General features: G+C 33.9%; 3 protein-coding genes across 14 annotated transcripts in view; 1 reads left to right on the top strand and 2 right to left on the bottom strand.

Moving 5' to 3' along the window:
- Positions 1–7,619, top strand: part of LOC105675790 (FMRFamide receptor) — a 49,850-nt gene extending 42,231 nt beyond the window's left edge. For all 11 annotated transcript variants that reach the window (XM_012373210.2, XM_067359988.1, XM_012373206.2 and 8 more), the window contains one exon: positions 3,526–7,619. In XM_012373210.2, the coding sequence (XP_012228633.1) occupies positions 3,526–4,110 (585 nt within the window). In that variant the 3' untranslated portion in view covers positions 4,111–7,619. The remainder of the gene's footprint in view (positions 1–3,525) is intronic.
- Positions 7,620–7,806: 187 nt separating this feature from the next.
- Neb-cGP lies at positions 7,807–8,638 on the bottom strand. The gene is made up of 2 exons (XM_012373211.2): positions 8,423–8,638; positions 7,807–8,313 (listed from the first exon to the last, which is right to left on the bottom strand). The coding sequence occupies exons 1-2, from the start codon at positions 8,495–8,497 to the stop codon at positions 8,239–8,241; spliced, it is 150 nt and encodes a 49-aa protein (XP_012228634.1). The 5' UTR covers positions 8,498–8,638; the 3' UTR covers positions 7,807–8,238.
- LOC105675758 (uncharacterized) lies at positions 8,473–20,199 on the bottom strand. 2 transcript variants are annotated; one of them, XM_067359968.1, is made up of 11 exons: positions 20,046–20,199; positions 19,398–19,584; positions 17,256–18,642; positions 16,399–16,598; positions 16,164–16,302; positions 15,810–16,037; positions 15,488–15,589; positions 10,420–12,265; positions 10,085–10,280; positions 9,726–9,903; positions 8,473–8,662 (listed from the first exon to the last, which is right to left on the bottom strand). In XM_067359968.1, the coding sequence occupies exons 3-11, from the start codon at positions 18,543–18,545 to the stop codon at positions 8,507–8,509; spliced, it is 4,335 nt and encodes a 1,444-aa protein (XP_067216069.1). In that variant the 5' UTR covers positions 18,546–18,642; positions 19,398–19,584; positions 20,046–20,199; the 3' UTR covers positions 8,473–8,506. The 2 variants fall into 2 exon arrangements, with proteins under 2 accessions (XP_067216069.1, XP_012228560.1); XM_012373137.2 differs by lacking the exon at positions 8,473–8,662 and adding an exon at positions 9,121–9,512.
- Between the last annotated feature and the right edge of the window lie 169 nt (positions 20,200–20,368).

Genomic DNA, 20,368 nt, shown 5'->3' with positions numbered 1-20,368 from the left:
TAACGCGCGGCAATTCGGCGACACACGACGCGCATAATAATTCATCGTAGCGGCGCGAAGTCTTAACAATAATTAGCTCCGCCACTTTGTCGTCGTAACTGTTTTAGCAGACAAGTACGTAACTTGCTTCCGAACTTTGAAAGTTGAAGCGGTGAAATCAGGCGCTGAAAGCAGGGTGTCGCAACAGCAAAGAACTAGGCAACTTGAAATAAATTAACCGAAATACGAAATTGGGAATTTTTTTTATCTTTGCTTTAAAGATCGACTTGGAAACGTTTGTCTTTTTTCTTACGTTCCTTGTTTTATAGTTTTATCCATTTAGTCCATTTATCTCAGTTCTTTGCGATTAGATAAATTAATTTTGTTTTTAATTAGAAATCAGATATGTCAGATTATTTATTATAAATATATATCTCATTCTAAACAGGTGTGAAATAATCTAAATCACTTTCATCTGGTGTACACATATTATTATCGATTCGCGAATTCCCTCCAAAACAACGTAATATAATATAATTACTACGCTTTCACGCGTATCTATTCAATTAATTATAAGTATGTTTAATATATTAAAATGCATTATGGAAATAATTAATATATTAAATTATCTAGATCCATAAATTTTATATATTCTATTAATCGCACATAAATCATTAATTTTACCATTATATATTAATCTTGAAGCAAGTGCTTTGCAAACAGATTTGATACAACTATGTTTTACTATGTTTTTATCACATTTTTACTTACTTTATCGTTGCAACTATTCCAATTATTTTAAACTCTTTTTCTGAAAATTACATTAGATGATCAATATTAATCATTCTCGTATACGAGATTCCAAACTTCTTCTTTCGCGTTCCACTCCATTTGGCTGGTTGTGAAATATGCAGCTAGTCTGGCATTTATTCAGCGTTTTCTTATACGCTTCCAAACACGGCGTGGGCGAGGGGAGCCGCGAAACAGCCGAGACGAAATATGTACGATGTAAAATATATTATACGTCCGGGCATAAAGAGTCTGAAAATTCTGACATTCATGCGCAAATCGAACATCTCTCCTTGACACCCCCCCCCCCCTGCGAGGATCAAATATTATTGCACAAAGATTCTAGTGTGAAGTAGCACTCTGTCAATCGTGAAAGATGAGATATGTATTGGCAGCTTTTACACAGAATCGAGCGGATCTCCGTATCAAAGGTGTAATGTAAATTCCAAAGTTATTTTTCAAATAAAATAATATTTTGTGCCGTTAAAATGTATTGCGCGTAGTAATGCAGACTAAATTATAAACTAAATAAAAATATAAATTTCAATATTGACGTGTAAATATAATTAAAGCGAATAAATTAAATATTGTTTGTATTTAAAAAACGATTGAAGTATCAATATTATATGACGATCAAAATTAACTTGAAATTTATCGAATTTTACGATTAACGTCGAACGCAAGAGAAATTAAATACTTGAGTTTAATTTACAGATGAGGCAACAATTTTCCCTATTTTATAATTAAAACAATCAACTTATTCAATCATTTACCGTAAATATTTGCTAATAAAATTTTGCAGATGATTTTAATATCAATTTTAGGCAAACTAATCTTTTCATAGTACCAAGATGTTTTCGCATTGAAAATTTCGGGACTAAATCCAAAAGACAAAGAGTCTGATATCTCGCAGACTTCGTCGCGAGATATGGCTTCGCTGAAGAGCGATCGTAAATCTGAAAGAAAAAGCAGGTCAGACACAGTTAAAACTACGTCACGCCTGGGACTATTGCAAACACGATGTATCTTTGACATAACTTCGCGTTGAAATAATACGCGATTCGCCACAAAATGAACAACAGCTTCAATATATCCGGGGAGCTATTCACGTTTTTTACATTGCGCGGCGAGGGAGCTGTTAAAGCCATAATTTCGATACACCAAGAATTTTCTGTTTTTCGCAATTTCTTCACTTCAAAAAGTATGTTTATTCAAAAAATCAAACTAATCTGAAAAAAGTGATTACATTGATCGCATTTTATAAATCTATTTGATTAATGTTTAAATATCCAATTTAATTAAATGTGCATATTTGTTTTTAATATACTAGTTACAGGGATTTATTGACTCTATGTTTTTCAATTTTCTCTTCAAACATTCTTGTCTACATATAGATCGATACAGTTAATAATATAAATTTAATTTAATCATATGACTGTCGTGCTTTTCTTCTTCTCATTTATCTAACGTGTAAAAAATTGATGCTGGTTTTGTCGCGTACTGACAAAATAAGAACTCGCTCATTAATCCTTTGTCAATCATATAATTAGTCATCAAGTTTTTTCGAAGACGTCGATCAGTCAACGTTTTTTCCACGCTATTCGAAAATTGTCATGACTTTTTATTAATCGTGTATCACAGTGACAGACACTTGAGAATTTAACATCGGAAAACGTTCTCAAGATTTTTCATTAATCATTACAATACGACAATTTCGCATTATTAGTCTTGCGAATAAATTATGAATGAATTTATAACTATAATTTTCGTTAAAAAACGCTATTGACGCTTATTAAATATCTGTTTCTTTTATAGAGTTGTATTAAAGTTGAATAAAAACGATAAAATGTATGTCGTCAAAGCGAAATAAATGTGAATAATTTTTTTATAGTATTGATAAATAATTATTATAATGCATATAAGATTTTTCACGTATTAAAATATAAATTTGCTTAATTAAATTGTTTATTTCAGGACTTAAAACTATTTTATATTTTACTATATTATATTTTACGTAAATTCATAAACGAATAATTTAAATTGAAATTGGAATAAGTTATTTGCGAAATAAATAGTCCGATTAATGTCTGCTATCAAATGTCCTTTTTCATTCATTTTTTCATCGCGTTTGACCTAATTTTCTTCGACTTTACGTAAAACCTTTACAGAAAACCAGAAAGTTATGTGACAAGAATCCAACACGAAATATTCTTAACTGTGTCTTTGCAAATCCTTAATGCGCAAAAAGTCGTAATTATGAATGCAGTACGAACTTTAAATTAGCCGATATCAAGGAAATAAGTAGGACTGAATTCTTCAACTTGTCTGTTTTTTTTTCGAATAATTTTCTGCGTAATTAACTCTTTACAAAGTGCTGATGTGAAATATTTTAACACATGTCGCTAGCGAGCAAATCATAATAAAATTAGCAAAATGGGCAATCGTAGAATTAACGAGAAAGTTGTGATGTTTTTCTTGCTTAAAAATATAAATCTCTCTTTGATAAGAAAATATTTTACATTTTCTTATAAATAATATAATTTTTTGCTAATAGTTTAATATAATCTAGATGTGAATAATGTTATAATATTTTTGTTCTTTCAGAAAAATATAAAAAAGGATAACACCTATTCTCTTTTTCAGTGAATTTTGATAATTGCTGGCATAAATATAAATATTAGCGTGTATAATTTACAATAATTGCTTACATAATCACATTTGTTATCTTTTACACTTTGTGCGTATGTCAATTTCCAGGTCAGAAAAGCGAATAGAGACCTGCAGCAGTTATCGCGTCATCAGCGTCGTGAGATCGGCCTGGCGACGATGTTGCTGTGCGTGGTGGTCGTGTTTCTGATCTGCAACGTCCTGCCGCTGGCCTCGAACGTCCACGAGACATTCATCGATGAGCCGCCGCGATGGATGGTGCAAACCGGCAATCTGCTGGTGACCATCAACAGCAGCATCAACTTCATCATCTACGTGATCTTCGGCCGGAAGTTCAAGAGAATATTCCTCAAACTCTTCTGCTCGGCCAAACTGTTCGGGCCCGGTCGGGACAGCCCGGAATTCCAGACTTACGACGAGTCGGTCGTCACCAACACGACGAACATCGAGCTGAGGAATTCGGTCAGGCATCACGGCCACCTCCACCGCGCCAACACTATTAGCTTCAATAACAACGTCCACGTGTCCAACGGCGGCACCAGGCAGAGCTTGAAAAGTGGCAGCCCCTGCGTCTATTATCCTGCCAAGAGTCCAGCGAGAAGTCCTAGTCAAATGTCAAGAGTGTCGAATGGCCGAAATAGTTGGAAGAGAGAGAACGGCGATTCCACGCTGTAGTGAGACAGCAACCACTGTTTATTATTCAATTAGAAATCAGTCGAGTGTTCCAATCAAATGTCGAGGGCTTTCATTAATCAGAAATAGTGAAAAGAAAAATCCAGCGGCGGTGGATAACGAGTATTAATATTTTTTATATCTGTTATTCCGCCAGAAAATTAGCTGCTTTGGTTATCGAAAAACCTTGACTGATGAAATAAAAAGAAAAATAAGTTTTACATTGTAATCTATGATACCCAATCAATAATTCAGCTGGAGCGCTGCTTAAAATTGAAAAAATTGAGAAAATTGAGAAGGATCGAATGAAGCGAAGGATAATCAGTATTGCTTTTGTGTTTAGCATTTTTCAGAATTATTTATCATTGGAACATCGTTTGATTAAAACTGAAACGGGAAGAAATTCAGAAGAAATGAAGCGTGAAATAGATGGACTATTTCGTGTTACAATAGATACGATTGATGTGGCTCTTCATTTTTATTATCCAATCTAGAATCCCACCGAGAATTCTAGTTCAGAAATTTGAAACATCCATAAACCGAAAAAAGGATTGTGCAAAAAAAATGATCGTTTTGCGATGCGCAATATATATAATTGATGTTAATATTTTCCGCGTATATCCTTCGTCTCGAAATCATCTTAGTGAAATGTCCAGGACATCCAGCGGTCAGAATGGATGGAACGATAAATGGAAGAGACGGCGATTCCGCGCTACGGTGGATAGTCGATATTATTGTTCCCTCGGGAAGTGCTCAGACCAATCCTCCCGCTCGTACTCAGACGTTGCAATCCCGCGGGACGGCACGACTACGATATAAGAAAAAAGATCGTTAAGGATAACAATCCCTGCGCATAGCCCGCCGCGGACGAGTTTAGAAAGACTGCGTTTCTTGCAGCGATGACTTTTCAGGTGATTCCGCAAAAATTCCATATTGCTTCAAAGCGATCTAGGCGAACGATAAAGAAAGAAACTCTTGGTGCCGCGCTTTGAACAGACACTTGATCAGAATTCTGCTGATCGCTCGTATATAATGCTTCCGTCGTCCGCGATTATAAGTTTGTTTTTTTTTTCACTGTCAATCAAAGATATATATAGCGACTTTAACTTAATTAATAGATTAAGCATAATAAGAGACTCCTCTTCTTCATGACATAAGACTGGTATTGAATCTTTCAAGCAGAATATCATATGCTTGGAAACTCCGTTGCAATGATGTGAATAGCTCATTAAAAGCGCACAGTTCTCAATTTTATTGGAATAATATATTGCAAACAAGACGACATTACAAATTTAAATATCCTTTTCTTCGACAGGAAAATCGTGTTTTTTATCTCATAAATTTCTAATTTTTATTAAATATCTTGACAATTTTAATCTTATATTAAAGCTAAAATCTAAATTAATCGAAGACCAAAATCTTGTTATTTATCAACCACATAGAATTTGAATACGGAAAATTTTGAATCTTGTACTAATCCGTACATGTCGCCTTGAAAGCAACTATTATTTCATCTAATTTAATTCTTCCGCTATTCAATATTTAAAGGACGATCTTTCCGCTCTGAAACGTTCTGTATGTTTTATGAGAACTCGAGACTTTCAGTTACTATGTTAAGAAATCTCGTAAACGAGATAAGCTAGCGAAGGTTGCAAGACTGAAAGTTGCATTGGAGAAGTGTTAAGAGAAGAGAAGTTAAAAAATAATCCACCAACTCGGACCAGCAAGGAAGTTCTGCAAACTTCCGGCGACTCGGTCACGTACTTAACTCTCTCCAGGAAATAAATTGGATTTCGCCAAAGTCAGAAACCAACAGTGCGACATTTTCCTCGGAAGAACTTTTGTCCCAGCCGTAGAGGAATCTTGTGTCCTGCATCCTCAAACTATTGCACTTACGTATTGATCACTCTCAAGCGATATATTCATCGATCGACCAAGAGAGTTTCCATTACCGCTACTGCAAAATCGATAAAACAGCCGCTTCGAGCCTTACTTTGAAGAGAGGCCCCGATCTTTTCCAGATATAGTAGAAATATTAAAGATGTCATTAATCTTTCAGATGTCTTTAAGCGTAGTCTGAGACTTGAAACGATTTAGATGGCTACATTTTTTATTAAAAACGAGGATGAATCGAAAATGAAAAAAATAAATTCAATTTCCTATATATTTTCTGAACTTTCTGTATTTTTCTAAATTTCTTCCGATGAAGTGAAAAATCAAGAGAATTATACTGTACATATTATCGTTATTCAAGAGTGTAAAGTTGAAAGAAAGGACGACATTAAGGCAAATTGAAAAGAACAAATGCACTGAAAAGAAATATAAATACTAGTATTAAACTCAAAATATAAATGTTAGTCTTTTAAAATTCCACGTATAACGTGCAATGTAATATTCGCACTGAAAAAGATATTCATTCATTACACACGATTCACTGCGATACACACACTCAAGCGAACAAATCTATATTATATGTATACTTTAAAAACAAAGTGAGAATCATTAAAAATTAGACGTTAATGTGTAAGAATTGTAAATATATTTCTATTTACGAACCACCGGATACTCATATGTCGACTTTAAGTACTTCTTTCCTTCTACTACGGAAATTATTATAGCTTGTATAATAATCTTCATTCGATAAGAGAATGACAATGTCAACTGGTGTCTGACTGTCTAATTCGGCGTTTCTATTGTAATCCAGTCTTCGGATAATTGTAAAATACGTTTACTTTAACACTTTCCTTGATATATTCTTGCTAAAGAAAGAAGGGAAGGAGAAATTAGATTTAAGCACAGAGGGAAACAAAACGCTCTCGTAGATATACAACAAAAAGAGATTCGTCATTCTAGTCATAGAATTTCTATCGAAACGTATAAATATATGTATACTCATATACTTAATACGTAGCGACCTGTATATAAATATTATACGAATCTACCATCTTGCAAATACAGTATTTAAGATATTCTACCGCTCGTCTCGATATCCTTGTAAATATGACTTATATTATTAGGAATTGTCAAGTAATAGTGATCAATAGCTGGGAGAAGGCACAAATTCGGCTGTTCTGAACTATTTTTACATTTTACAAAAATTGGATAAAATAAAATTGGCAATAAAATTATCTTACTTCCAAATTCTCAAAATAAGAAGTTAATTTTGAAGTTATTAAATATATTAAAAAAATTTTTTTTTCTTTATATATTTAATATCTCATTAACAAATAAAAATGTAAAAATGTAGCCTCTTACAAAAACTTAGATAAATTCTTTCCGAAATCTAAATAAAACTTTTTCATTGTAAAAAGAATCATAATTCTAAATTAGATCTTTATTCCAGCCAGACCCTCTATTCCATCGCTGCCAAAGCATATCGTACAAATTATTTCCATGTAAGTCAGTAGCTTTCTTTAAGTTAAAGCAACGAGAAACACATTTCGTCACTCATGTAAATGTATTTCCTCTCACTCCAATGTGCTTTAAATAAATTTTATTGTACATAAAACAAATTCAAGCAACCGATGAGTCGTAATATATCATTCAGCCCCTTTTAACAAAATATGTTCACATGATAGAAGAATGATCTTAATCTAGAAAAATATTGTTACAGAAAGTTTTGATATTTAGAATACTAAAGTATTCTTTATATTTGTAATTTTTTTAAATATTAAATAAAAGATATAATAATACGTTAAATCAGATTAAATTGTAGTTTTTAATATGTCAATTGACAAATATATGATGGAATACATCGATAAAAACAGAATACATGTTACTTAATCATTGATACAGCTTTGTCAACAATTTCAATCATTAATATTACAGCTTTATCGACAATTTCTTTAAAAAAATAACTTCTTTTCCAATTCTATTTTACATTTCTGCAGAAAAATGAAGCAATGTATAGAAAACAGCTGTAATCGCTAAGTGCAACAATTATATTATACGTTCTCAGTTAGTGACATGTGTGATGACATCCAGCACTCACAAAGAGAACTAGTATTAAGCAACAAACAAAATAATTTACAAAAAAAATATTTAGCTATTTATTTGAAGAATCTGAAGAATATTATCGTATGATACAACGTATCATTATTACATAACTTGACTGCAATATCTGTCTAGAAACTACGTCTTTTTGCTCGGCTTCAAGTAGAGAAATAGGGCAAGTAGTCCTAGACCAACGTACGTCGCCTTCGTTACCTGAAAAATTAATTAAACACTCAAAAGTCTATTCAAAGATAAATAGAGAAGCTCCAAAGCTTCGTTCAAATGTCAGCACTTGCAACAATTTCGAGGTTAAACCACTCACGTTTGCTCTGCCATGCATAGTCTGGCTATTGAAGTGTTTCGCCAAACCCGTTAGCTTTTCTCCGCCCTCAGCCATTTTTTCACGTCAGAAAATCCAATCAATTACAAAAACCCTACAGAAAAATCGCAGAACGTTGTCGATCCGCGAACTCACTGTGCCTTGATCGGGATCGTCTGCTGGATGCCATATTAGAAATATATCGAATGTATAGACGTCGAGATATCGAGAATAAACTTCCTCCTTTTGAATGAATATTTCAAAATGAGAAAAATTTGTATTTTAAAATTAAGATTGCAAATTAAAATACTTCAATTCAAATTCAATATTTAGGCTAAATTTTTGATATAAGTAAAACAAAATAATACGAATTGAATTTAAAAGTAGAGTAAATTTTAAAATAGTCTGTTGTATATGTTCTATAATAATTTCTATCAATAATATTTACATTTATAGAGATCTCTACTTAAATAAAACTTCCTTATAAATTTATAACAAATATTTATTTATTTATTACAATTATTATGAAAAAATTTTAACGCATTTATAAATATATAGACTAAAAAATCAAATATTTTAATATTTATTTCAAAAAGAAAATGCTTGTAATAAAGATTTTGTATATTTAGAATATTTCATTATCATGATAAACTCATTATCATGATATAATGTAAGGTAGATAAGTACAGATAAATCACAAATCTTTTTTAACACATGTATATTCAATTTATTTAATTTTTTATCCATTCGTTGCACACAATGTCATTGCTGTTTAATTGCAAATGCAAAATTAATTTTTAATGCTTAGAAAAATGAAAAATAAGAGAAAAAAATAGATTACGCGAACTGAATACATTTTTACTGGAATTTCCGAAAAGTAACAGAAATGTCATTGCTTCTTCCCTTACACACAAAATCTCAAAATATAAAATAAAAAGCAAAAATAAAACTTGCACATTATTGTATATACTCGTCAAGACTCATCAAGACTCGTCAAACCATTAGATATTAATTTCATACTTCATATATGTATTCTGCAATTTACATATTGTTCAATGCGTCGTTTGAACTCACGATAAGTGAACAGTAGCGTCTAAAACAAATAAAAACAAATAAAAAAATAAATTTTAAAAATTGAAATTAAAAATGTTCCAAGTTTTTATATAGAGCACTTGTCATCTCTTTCATGATGATAAAGAAAAATTCTATGATTAATTCCTTTAATAAAATATATATACATCCTTTTTTATTTTAACGAAGCAGTAATCAAAATTCATTAGAAGATCTAGATGTTAAAAATACTCACCCATATTTTGCGAAGAATGGAATCATCGTGAAATTCATTTCTATTAAGTACAACATCAACTTCTTCGCGCGAGATTATCTTTAACTTAAGTAGTACTGACAATACATTGTGCAACGAAATCAAAGTAATCACGCTAATGCGCTTTTCGGAATCCCTTGAAACTCCATTTAAAGGAAAACTGAAATAATATAAATTTACATTAAAAATATTATTTTAAAGAAGAGAGAAACATAAAATTATAATTAGTACTATCTTATATATAATATCAGGTACTGTTAAGAATAATATATATTATTAATTGCTTCAATAATTAATAATTTATATAGAATATACATATATTTGAAATATTCCAAATTTACCTATCAAGCTGTGAGAATTGGACTGGATACTTGGTTCTCTCAATTTCTTTGAATGCAATTTTTATATTTATCGCTTCTAACGCTGCGATAAACTTAGTGCACGATTTGAATTTCGTGAAAGTTTCCATAAATTCGTTTACCAACATCCAACCTTCTCGGTCGACGTGAAATATAAATGATATGCTTTCAATTGACTCTGTGAAAATTCATTTTTGAAATATCAATAAATATTATTAATTACATATAATTATTAAATTCTAATATATAATTAATTTTAATACAGAAAAAAAATTAACACTTTTATGTACAGAATCAATCAACTGAATCATACATACCGATTTTCTGAAATAAAAAAATACTGCCAATGTTAGAAATTGGATTGTAAAGAATATTCCAAGGATACACGTTTGCATCCATCAATTTCTCTTTGTTATTGTTGTTAAAAGCGTGAGGATCGATCGTTCCTTTCATGTTTGGAAATGCTGATTGTCTGATGTTATAATTCCAGTCTTGGAAAGGCATTAGAGAGGAATTGACCGGCGTCAATTGCGTGCCAGCCGTACAGTTCTCCTTGCAATCCTGTAAACGGACTTTATTCTGGAACTTGGAGCTGATCCAGTGTTCCGGAATCTCGACTTGTCTCCACGCACGCGCCGAGACGGGCCGCGGTATATTCGCCTGACCTTGCTGATAATAGTTCAGTTCTTCGTTTATTATCGACGATGAGTCTTGCGGCATACAATCGATCGGTGGTCGAGTGGCATAACTCTCGTCGTTGCGTAAAATATCATTTTGCTTCAAGTGCAAAGCAGCGACACTATTTACGGAGGACGGAAGCAGCTCCGTGCCATCTCGCCCTAAATTCGCAGACACATTCTGAGGAACGTTAAGATTATTGTTGCAGGTACTTTGCCACGCATCTGTGTTCGCTTGCTGCTTCTGCGTGTTATACATAACTGGGCCAGCTTCGTAAACGATTCTCGATGAGTAATTCTCCTTGCCGTTGACATTAACGTGTCCCGCCGATGCAAAATCATTGTTCATCGCGCGAAAGTTTGCACCAACGTTCGAAGTTGCAATATTTGAAATGTGATTCTGCAAATTCTGAACAGAGAGATAGCCGGAGTCTGAATCGTAGCTAGTCGCTGTTTGTTGACTCTCCGGTGTTGTCGGCATCTCCGTATTACCAGTCATATAAAGTTTGAAGGGATTCGTCTCTTTGATCACACCGGCGTACTCGGTGTTCTTATAACCAAGAAAGTCTAAGGAAGCACGATCGCTATTGGAGAGACTGGAGTTTGTCAACTGTGTGGGGGAAACATTATCGCTCTCCTGACTCGAAAATAAAGAATCGGCCGATAATTGGTAGTTGTTAAACGTCGAAGATGTTGTGGTCGAGACTGCTGTGGTCGGTGGCACTTGAACATGTAGACTGATTTGATCAGACTGACTCCAGCGCGTTTGAGCATCGACGTTAAACAAATTTGATAAAGTATTCGCGTAGCTTGCGACACTCTGATTCTTAAAGACCTCACTAGTCGAGCTAATCGGTGCCCTCTGCGCTGAACCGACGTCGTTCGGTGTTGTTTCCTTCGTGGGATTGAACGGCGACTTGAGAAACTGTTCATTATTCAATGTCATCGCTTTCTCGAAACTCTTCATAATTTTATTCAACTGACGCTGAACCTTCATGTGATTGTCGAATACGATCCTGCTGAGAGGAGTGTATTCAAGCATTTCACCGAACATTTTAGTTAACTTCAATTGTAGATGTAAATTTTCCTCCCATATCTGTGCGAACAATGACTTTGCGACCTCGTTGGAAATTATGTCGGGTTGCTGATCGTACAAGAAAGGATTCGTCGTCGCTTCCGTATTGCCGAAAGCCAGCGTGTTTTCCGAGGGACCATTGCAGAAGTTTGTTGACTTTTCAACCAGATCGGATTGCTCACCGAGAGGTGCGAAACCCGGTGGCGGCCTTACCGAACACCTCACTAGCGGCGTTTGCGTGTTATTGTCGCGAAGAGTCTCTTTGGGCGAGATTAAAGGTACCGCGTGCATCTCCTCGGTAGACGTTGCCTGGCAGCGGTCGGGGTTCTCCTCAGCGAAGCAATACGACGGCAATTGATTGAAATTGTTGTTTACATATTTCATTAAACTTGCCATGTCGACGGCGTCGCCCTAAATAATGAAAGCAAAAGAGAAAAGATCAGATAAAGTGATACATCTTCATGTTGTTTAAAATTTTGATCAAAAACCCTTAAGCTTTGACGAAAAGGAAACCAAAGATAAAAGAGTATGCGCAACATTTGAATAAAATTTGAAAAAATTACAAATAAAACAAAAAGTTAGATAAAATCAAGGTCCAAAAAAATTTGGAATGAGGCAAATGTAAAATCGGGAAAAATTATCACTTTATGTGATCTTCGTTTTCGCGCCAATCTGGTATAATAACTTTACACAATTTTTGCTACTTTTAAACATTTTATTACATATCGTACCGTATACACCATACATAAGAGTCAAACTTTTTTGCAAGTAACATAAGGTTCAAATTTTTCCCAAGTTTATCCTTAAACTAATGCAGTAACTCTACTTACATTACATAATATATTAAAAAATATATTAAAAAAACATATCATAATTATTTATTCATATTGACCCCTTTTTAATTGTAAAACTGAAGCGAATTAACCAACTACTACATAGCCATACAAGAAATAATAAAAGAAGAAATTTTCAGATTATATATTTATAATATAAAATATTTATAAATATTATAAAATATTTATATATATTATGAAATATTACTATCATTAAGATATAAACAAAATTATAAAATGTTCATATATGATTAATTGTGCAATAAAATTTTGTCCTTAATTATTTAAAATCTCTTAATTTTAAATTTAAAGAGAAAATTTTATTGCACAATTAATCATATATGAATATTTTATAATTTTGTTTATATCTTAATGATAGTAATATTTCATAATATGTATAAATATTTTATAATATTTATAAATATTTTATAATATAAATATTATATAATCTGAAAATTTCTTCTTTTATTATTTCTTGTATGGCTATGTAGTAGTTGGTTAATTCGCTTCAGTTTTACAATTAAAAGGGGTCAATATAAATAAATAATTATATGTTTTTTTAATATATTTTTTAATATATTATGTAATGTAAGTAGAGTTACTGCATTAGTTTAAGGATAAACTTATGAAAAATTTGAACCTTAGGTTACTTGTCGTATTATAGATATTTTATAATATTATAAAATATTTATATATATTATGAAATATTTAAAATCTCTTAATTTTATTCTATCAATTTCTCAAAAAAAGAAAAATGTTGAGGTTCTCCGAAAGCGTCTAGATCACTGTCATCGGATTCTACATCGCAATCATTGAAGGTAGGAATGCTCTCCTGAATCACATTGTCCGATAATTTGGATGTCACAGACACGTTCGCGTTTTCTTTCGGCAATTCGGTTATCACAAGACCCGACTCGTCGGTCGATTTATCGTTTTCCGTGTTGCAATTTTTGTTACTTTCAACGTTTTCCTTATTACTTAAGTCGTCGGAGTCCAATTCAGAATTGCTCGTTGATACTTTCTGCACTTTCTTGAGCATCTCTAAGAATTTCGAAGAACGTAGTGTCGCATTTAATTGATAGTTCTTCGACTCGTCAGAAGAAATATTGGAATCAGTTTCTAAGGACTGATTCAATTGATGCTTCGATTCGACGTCGGAAGAAGTGGTGGAATCAAAGGACCGATTCAACAGTTGCTGCGTTATACTGTCGTTGGAAGGAAGAGCAGATTTATTTTCCAAGGAAAAATTCAGCTGACGCCGTGTTGAATCGTCAAGCGTGATGGAAGGAGCTGCAATTTCGTTTTTCAAAGACGAAAGATTACTCGTATCGGAATCGCTACTTAATTTGGAGTTATTCGAAGACGCCGACGCTGATTGCATGAAACGGCGCAGCTTGTTGATGCGCTGCTCCGCGCTTTTCTTGCCGAATACCTTGGATTGATCGTTGTCCGACGAGATTATGTCGTCGGTGCTGCTGTTTTGACTGTAGGAGGATGACAATATTTGCTCGCTACTGCTGGAAGACTCTTTTGAGCTACTCGATTTCGACGAATTCATCTTCAAGTCTCTCATGCGGTTCAGCAATTGACTCTTGAATCTAGGATTAACCATTTCTTTGCTTGTATTGGAACCAGAAGAATCGGTCGCATTGTACTCAGAAGTTTTATTGTTATTGTTATTTTCATTGTCAATCACATTACAGGAAGCTAACTTCAAATCGGGACTCTCGTTGTTCCTCGTTTTCTGATCGGCTCTTGTTTCGCATACATCGCATTTATCGTTTTCATTTGCAGCGACTTGAGTTTCTTCGCTTCCCAAAGCTAAACCATTGATCTTAACAGTACTCGCGTTGCACTCGGGTGTATCCTGAGAGTGATCGTCATGACGGAATATCTCAAGTATGTGCTGCGGTATAGTCACTTGCACGCATTTATCATTGTATACCTGCATTTTGTTTCTCAGTCTTGCTACGAACTCTTTGCTTCTGTTTTTATCGGTGTACTCGATATTCATCTCCGGCGAATAATATTCCTCCCCTTTGCGAGTAAAATTTAAAAAACACCGGTCGGCGCGCGGGTCTGCTCTCTCATTATGCGATTCCGATTTAACCTCCACATCGTTCTTACATTCTTGGATTAGAGTGTCCAAATTATTATTACATATTGTAGCGGTTGGTTTGCAAGAGGGTTTATTGTGTTCCAACCAATCGAAAGGTTCATTTGAACCCTGCCCACCGTATAAGCTATGAAACGTTCCGAAATCTTTCTTAGTGGTTTCTTCATTGTCGGAATCTCGCAAACCAAACTCCACATTAAACCCGCAATAACTCCCTTTGGTATCCTGCGATTTTACATCCACCTTCACGTCCGAGCTGATTTGTTGCGAATTATCTTTGAAAGATTCGTCCATTTTCGACGAGCTGGAAGTGCTTGCTTGTGAGTTGGACGCAGCATAGAGCGATTTCAATTTCTGCACTATTGTTGGCTTAAGTGTTTTCGGCTGTTCCTCCTCCAAACTCGATTGCGACTTAACAATTTCCTGTGAGCTAAGAGTCTGCAACTTTTGCAGCAGTAATCTCTTTCTAGACGGAATGTTACACAGATCTTCAACATTTTTCTTTTCGGAATCCTCACTCTTTATATCGGATAATTTATGTGCTTTCTCAGGTGATATCGACTGATTCTTATCGTATCGCGCTCGATTCGAATTAACTACATTACTCATATGAGATCCAGACGATTTTACAGTAATATTGCATCTCAAATAATGGATAAACGAAAAATTATGGTACATACGCACCATTTTACCATGTTTCGCTAGATTCTCTTTCACTAACCACTCGTTTATGTCTGTCTCTCCGTCTTCGTTTATGTCGGTCAGAACGACCAGCATGGAATTGTTCTGTCAAAATAGATATTTAAATAAATATTTCGATTTAATTAATAATATATTATTAACAAGTAATTTAATATTATAGATAAAATATTTACAACATTGCTTTCTGATATCAAAATAAAAGAATACTCGAAAATGTCGACAATTACGAAATAATTCATAGAATTCAAAAGTAAAACATTTTGATGTCCCAAAAGATTTCTAGGAGTGAAAAACATAAGCTTACCAATGCGTCAATGGATTTAATGCTAACACCTAAAAGACCATTATGTCCATCGATTCTGTCAATAAATTGATTGTTCACACTCTTCCTCCAACGATCGCCAACAATTGGTCTAATGTTATATAAGCCGCAGGGTATCGCTTGTGCGGGTAGAAGAGAGAACCTTTTGTGTAAATAATACACGTCTTCGGGCGCATATGTCTTCAGTGTGCCAAAATCATAAAACAGCACCTGTTGGAAAATAACCGAATTATTATATATCGCAATGAAATCATTTTTGGAAATTTCCACGTGAGTTAGCTCGTCATTACAATCTTTATTTTGTTTCGTTGCATTTTATACTACATTTTTACTCACTGTCACTCTGTAATCTGGCTTTACAGACTTGATGATACATCTGTGCCACATATTCGCGTATACGCAGGCACAGTTTAGGCCCCTTTTCAGCGCAACCTTTGGAATAGAGTACACATCGCTGTTATACTTGTAGAAGTCACTAGAAAGAAAAAAAAAACAATTTCAGGTTTCGATTTGAATATCATCGTCGATATTAATTCGCGACGAGAATCCTGTGAGCTGCCCATATACTTACTTTAATTCTCTCATAAAATTTTCAAAAACTTTTTTATTTTCCCAAAGTTGTATCCAGAAGAAGGATGGATTAAACACTTCAATGACATACGCCTTCAACAATTTCTTTTTAGCTAATAGATTAGTCACAAGTATGCAATCCACGCTGTCATTGTAATTCATGACATTATCAGGCGCAAATCTCTTTGTTATGTCAGGAGACTGCAAAATTATATAAAGCAGCGATTATTACATTGCAAATATTTTCTACTCTTTCGATCCTGACAGAACGGACGTCAGAAAAAAGAAATAACATTTAAGGAAATATATTATACGACAAAGTAAACAAAATATAGAGCTTATATTTAAAAAAGTAGACATCGTAAAAAAATAAAAAATTAAGTCTCACGATGAACATAATTTTTATATATTATTATAAAGATTACACCACCTGAACATGATATATAAATATTTCTTTTTATTTGCAGTAAAAATTGAGAACCAAAAGAATTAATGCTTAACTAATATTTTTTCACAAATCTTAACATCCATTGGTACTAAAGACAGTTTTAACATCAATTACTATAATCAACAATGTGCAGGTTGTTTCAGGAGGGTGATTCAGGAGGAAATATACTTTACCGGTAAATACCAGAGTTTATTCGAATTAAGATATATTATTAACACTTAGACTGCCACGAGATTCCTGCGAAAAATCACGCGTACATGGTTTTAATAATTTAACTAAGAATAATTTTACTCATACGGTTGCGCACGTTGCGATTTTGGTCTCAGGAGGCCTCACGCTCGAAATTAGCTGGGCAGTCTAAGTATTAACACGTTGATTAAAAAAAAAATAGCATTACTTATATTACTTACAACATCCGCTGGGATTGGTAAATCATCATTATCATCAAGTTGTGCACGCACTCCATAATAATCGTCGTGTTGCTCACGCGAGCTCGCTTCTCCTTCAGCAAAGTTCGGTTGGAATGTTTCTTCAGGTATCATTGGTTTTTTATCAGCGTTATACAATAAAAAGTCGTCTTTCGTATTCTCCTGCGTCATGTGAAAAATATCCGGCAGGTAAGAAGCGTATTCGCGCACGCTGGTGAATCCCAGATCAATGTAATTCAAACTCACATTGTACTCCTTTAGAAACATGTCTGGCAAATCGGCGCACCAAATGCCCTGTGGATGTTTTTCTACGAGCTGTTTCAATCGCGATCTTGTTCTTTGGCTTATTAGCGCAGATATTCCTACGCTTTCACTGTCAGTCATCGTTTCCATGTTAATACTGTCATTTTTCACGGGGAAGCACGCATTAATATCGTCATTATTATCATAATAGAACTTCGCGTTTTGTTCACTGGATTGCGCATCCAGCGCAAAGTTCGCCGCGAGCCGCTCGTGCACCCTCGACGGCTTCGAGTAATTATTGCTTATACAACCGGCTGGTATAAAATTTTCCTCATCGGCAAAATCTTCCGCACAGTCCGACTCTTCATCTCCACCGGCGCACATCTTGACCAAAGATGATGCGTTTTGCAACTCCGGCATCAGCGGTGGTTGATTATAGCTTCTAACATCTTGTGAAGTATCGTTGGCTTGCACCGGATAGATTATTTCGCCATCTATGCGTAATTGATGCGACAGCTCGTATAATTGCACACGCAGGTCTTGGGCGGTTATTGTCATGGATGGCAGGTCCTTCTGTACCTCTTCTTTGATATGATGCATGCTTACTCCGTCCGGATTATTCTTGATATGCTGCACGAGTTGATGTAGATAAGTCGGGGGGACCTTGCCACGTGGACGATGTGGCGGTATATAACGCGTCATGATAGGTCTTCGAGTTCGTTGCGTGCGAAACGGCAGAGTCTTCGATTTCTGACGAGCCACTAGCGAACTCACGTGCTTAGATTTATCCGACGCGATTCCACGTACGTAATGACCACCATTGTACGACTCGATCAAAAAATGTTGCGGAGCACTTCTCAAAAAATCAACTAAATCGGTATGACCAAATTTTCGCCACGGTATACGCTGTCCTTCCATTTCATAATAATCTTGATCGAGAAGAGCAATCGGTGTAGAACCTTGCCGGGCGAGCAACAATGATAGAAGGAGTTTGTATATCTCTCCACGTTTATCCTTGTCTGTAGCCATATTTGATGATTTGTTTATCTAAGCCTTGACCTAATGTTATTGAGACGTGATATATGACAGTGTGAAAAACTCTTCACATGCTAATATGTCGAGAAACCTACAATAAAAAAACTATTGTATATATTTATTATATTTATGTATTAATTGTTATATACTTTAATTTATAAGTTAGATATTTTTAAGATAAATACATGAAATACATAATGATCAAATACTTATATATCATAATTGTTAAAAAATCCAATTTACCAATTATTTAAGCAAACACAACAAATACTCATAGTTATTCAAAAATAATAAAAATCAAAGATATTATTTTTTGTCTATATTGTATAAAATAGTAATTGTTTGAGTTTCTACACTTCTTAAGACAAAGTACATATATAAGAAAAATAATAAATTGTATTAATGCTTCATATTTCACATATATAATTATTTGCTTTTGATAATTTACTCAACTTTTAAATTAACAAACTTTAAACAAACTTTTTTTTAATAATACATTTGATACAAAAAAAGAACTGAAAAAAGGCTAAGTTTTTTATCAAAAATAATTTACTCTTCCAGCTTCTTCAGACAAAGGCTACAAAAGTATACAAAAGTTTCACATCTTTTTTTCTAAAACGTAAACACTTATAGAATTCTCAATATATAATCATCAATATATATCAATATATATAATCATTATTATGTTGATTATTGTGTAAAATCTAGAAATTAAGGATTATAACTCTACATGTGTATATAAAAACGTGTAGAAATAGTTAAAATTAGTACTAAAAAAGTTAAGTATTCAATTTTTTACAGTTCAAAAATTTTTTAAAGTTAAATCTTATAATGCAACTCACTCACCATATATTAAAGTTTGCCTATTTTTTAACGACGTCTTTTCTCTGCAACCAAGACTGCGCGTAGAATCTTAACCTTAAATTCAGTCGTAATCCTCACCATGCCAAGTCGTACCAAAGAATGTAATAATATAGCTGTTGAAGGCACGTAGCTCTTTGTGTCTTGGTTCTAGTCCCCTTGGTTCTAGTACCTGAAAAAAGGCAAGAATTTATTATAGAAAGAAAGAGAAAATTTGGACGGCGTCGTTTACAGAAAGAATCCATACTCTACATGCACTATTTACATCTCTTTCACACTCATCTAAACCCACACAAACTTGCGCTTAAGAACGAGCGAGATGGCGGTGCAGTAAGTGTAACTGAGACGTTGTATGGCGAGAAAAGAGCAGATCGACAAGTGTTACGATGTAGAGAGATTGCTCACGCGATGTTCCATTGCGTAAGAAAAACTTTTTTAATCCTACCGACAAAATAAACACAAACCCGAATCATGTATCGCATTTTAATTCTTAATCACTTTTAAACGTTAATGTACTCTGTTCGATGGACGCTAATTAATGTTTATTCCGCGACTGGTGAATCCTGCCTATCGACTTCTGTTCAAACGCTTTTAAAGGCGCGAATTTATCCATTGTTCAACTGTTTCTTTTACCTGCTTCGTCCTCGATGCATTCAGCCCTTGAAAGCAAGATGAGTAAACACCAAAGACGTAAAGACCAAAGTAAAATATGGCTGGCGGGCATAAGACACTTTGCAGATGCAGGCAGATAATGACTACGAATAAGAAGAATTAAGGCTCGTCCAGATTAAAATGTCTTGTCAAATTAAATCATTACAAAATTTGTTCAACCAATCATCTATTGAATATATCAGATGCCATTTTTAGCACTCGCTACACATTAGACACATAATTGGTTGCTTTTTGACGCATGACAAATATTCATTTGAATGAAGCTTTACACTGCACTTCCGCGT

The sequence above is a fragment of the Linepithema humile genome, chromosome 7, assembly GCF_040581485.1.
Source record: "Linepithema humile isolate Giens D197 chromosome 7, Lhum_UNIL_v1.0, whole genome shotgun sequence".
Taxonomy (NCBI): Eukaryota; Metazoa; Arthropoda; class Insecta; order Hymenoptera; family Formicidae; genus Linepithema; species Linepithema humile.
The sequence above is the reverse complement of the archived record's forward strand: the minus strand, read 5'-3'. Positions and strand labels throughout refer to the sequence as shown.

What these genes read in the sequence shown, in the direction of transcription:
- Neb-cGP (XM_012373211.2), bottom strand. Translation starts at nt 8,497, where the DNA reads ATGGCTGAGGGCGGAGAAAAGCTAACGGGTTTGGCGAAACACTTCAAT. An exon ending in CTATGCATGGCAGAGCAAAC is followed by an intron (nt 8,314 to 8,422) that starts GTGAGTGGTTTA and finishes TTAATTTTTCAG; the next exon opens with GTAACGAAGGCGACGTACGT.
- LOC105675758 (XM_067359968.1), bottom strand. Translation starts at nt 18,545, where the DNA reads ATGGCTACAGACAAGGATAAACGTGGAGAGATATACAAACTCCTTCTA. An exon ending in TTTTTTATTTCAGAAAATCG is followed by an intron (nt 10,281 to 10,419) that starts GTATGTATGATT and finishes GAATTTTCACAG; the next exon opens with AGTCAATTGAAAGCATATCA. An exon ending in CCATTCTTCGCAAAATATGG is followed by an intron (nt 8,663 to 9,725) that starts GTGAGTATTTTT and finishes TTCATTCAAAAG; the next exon opens with GAGGAAGTTTATTCTCGATA.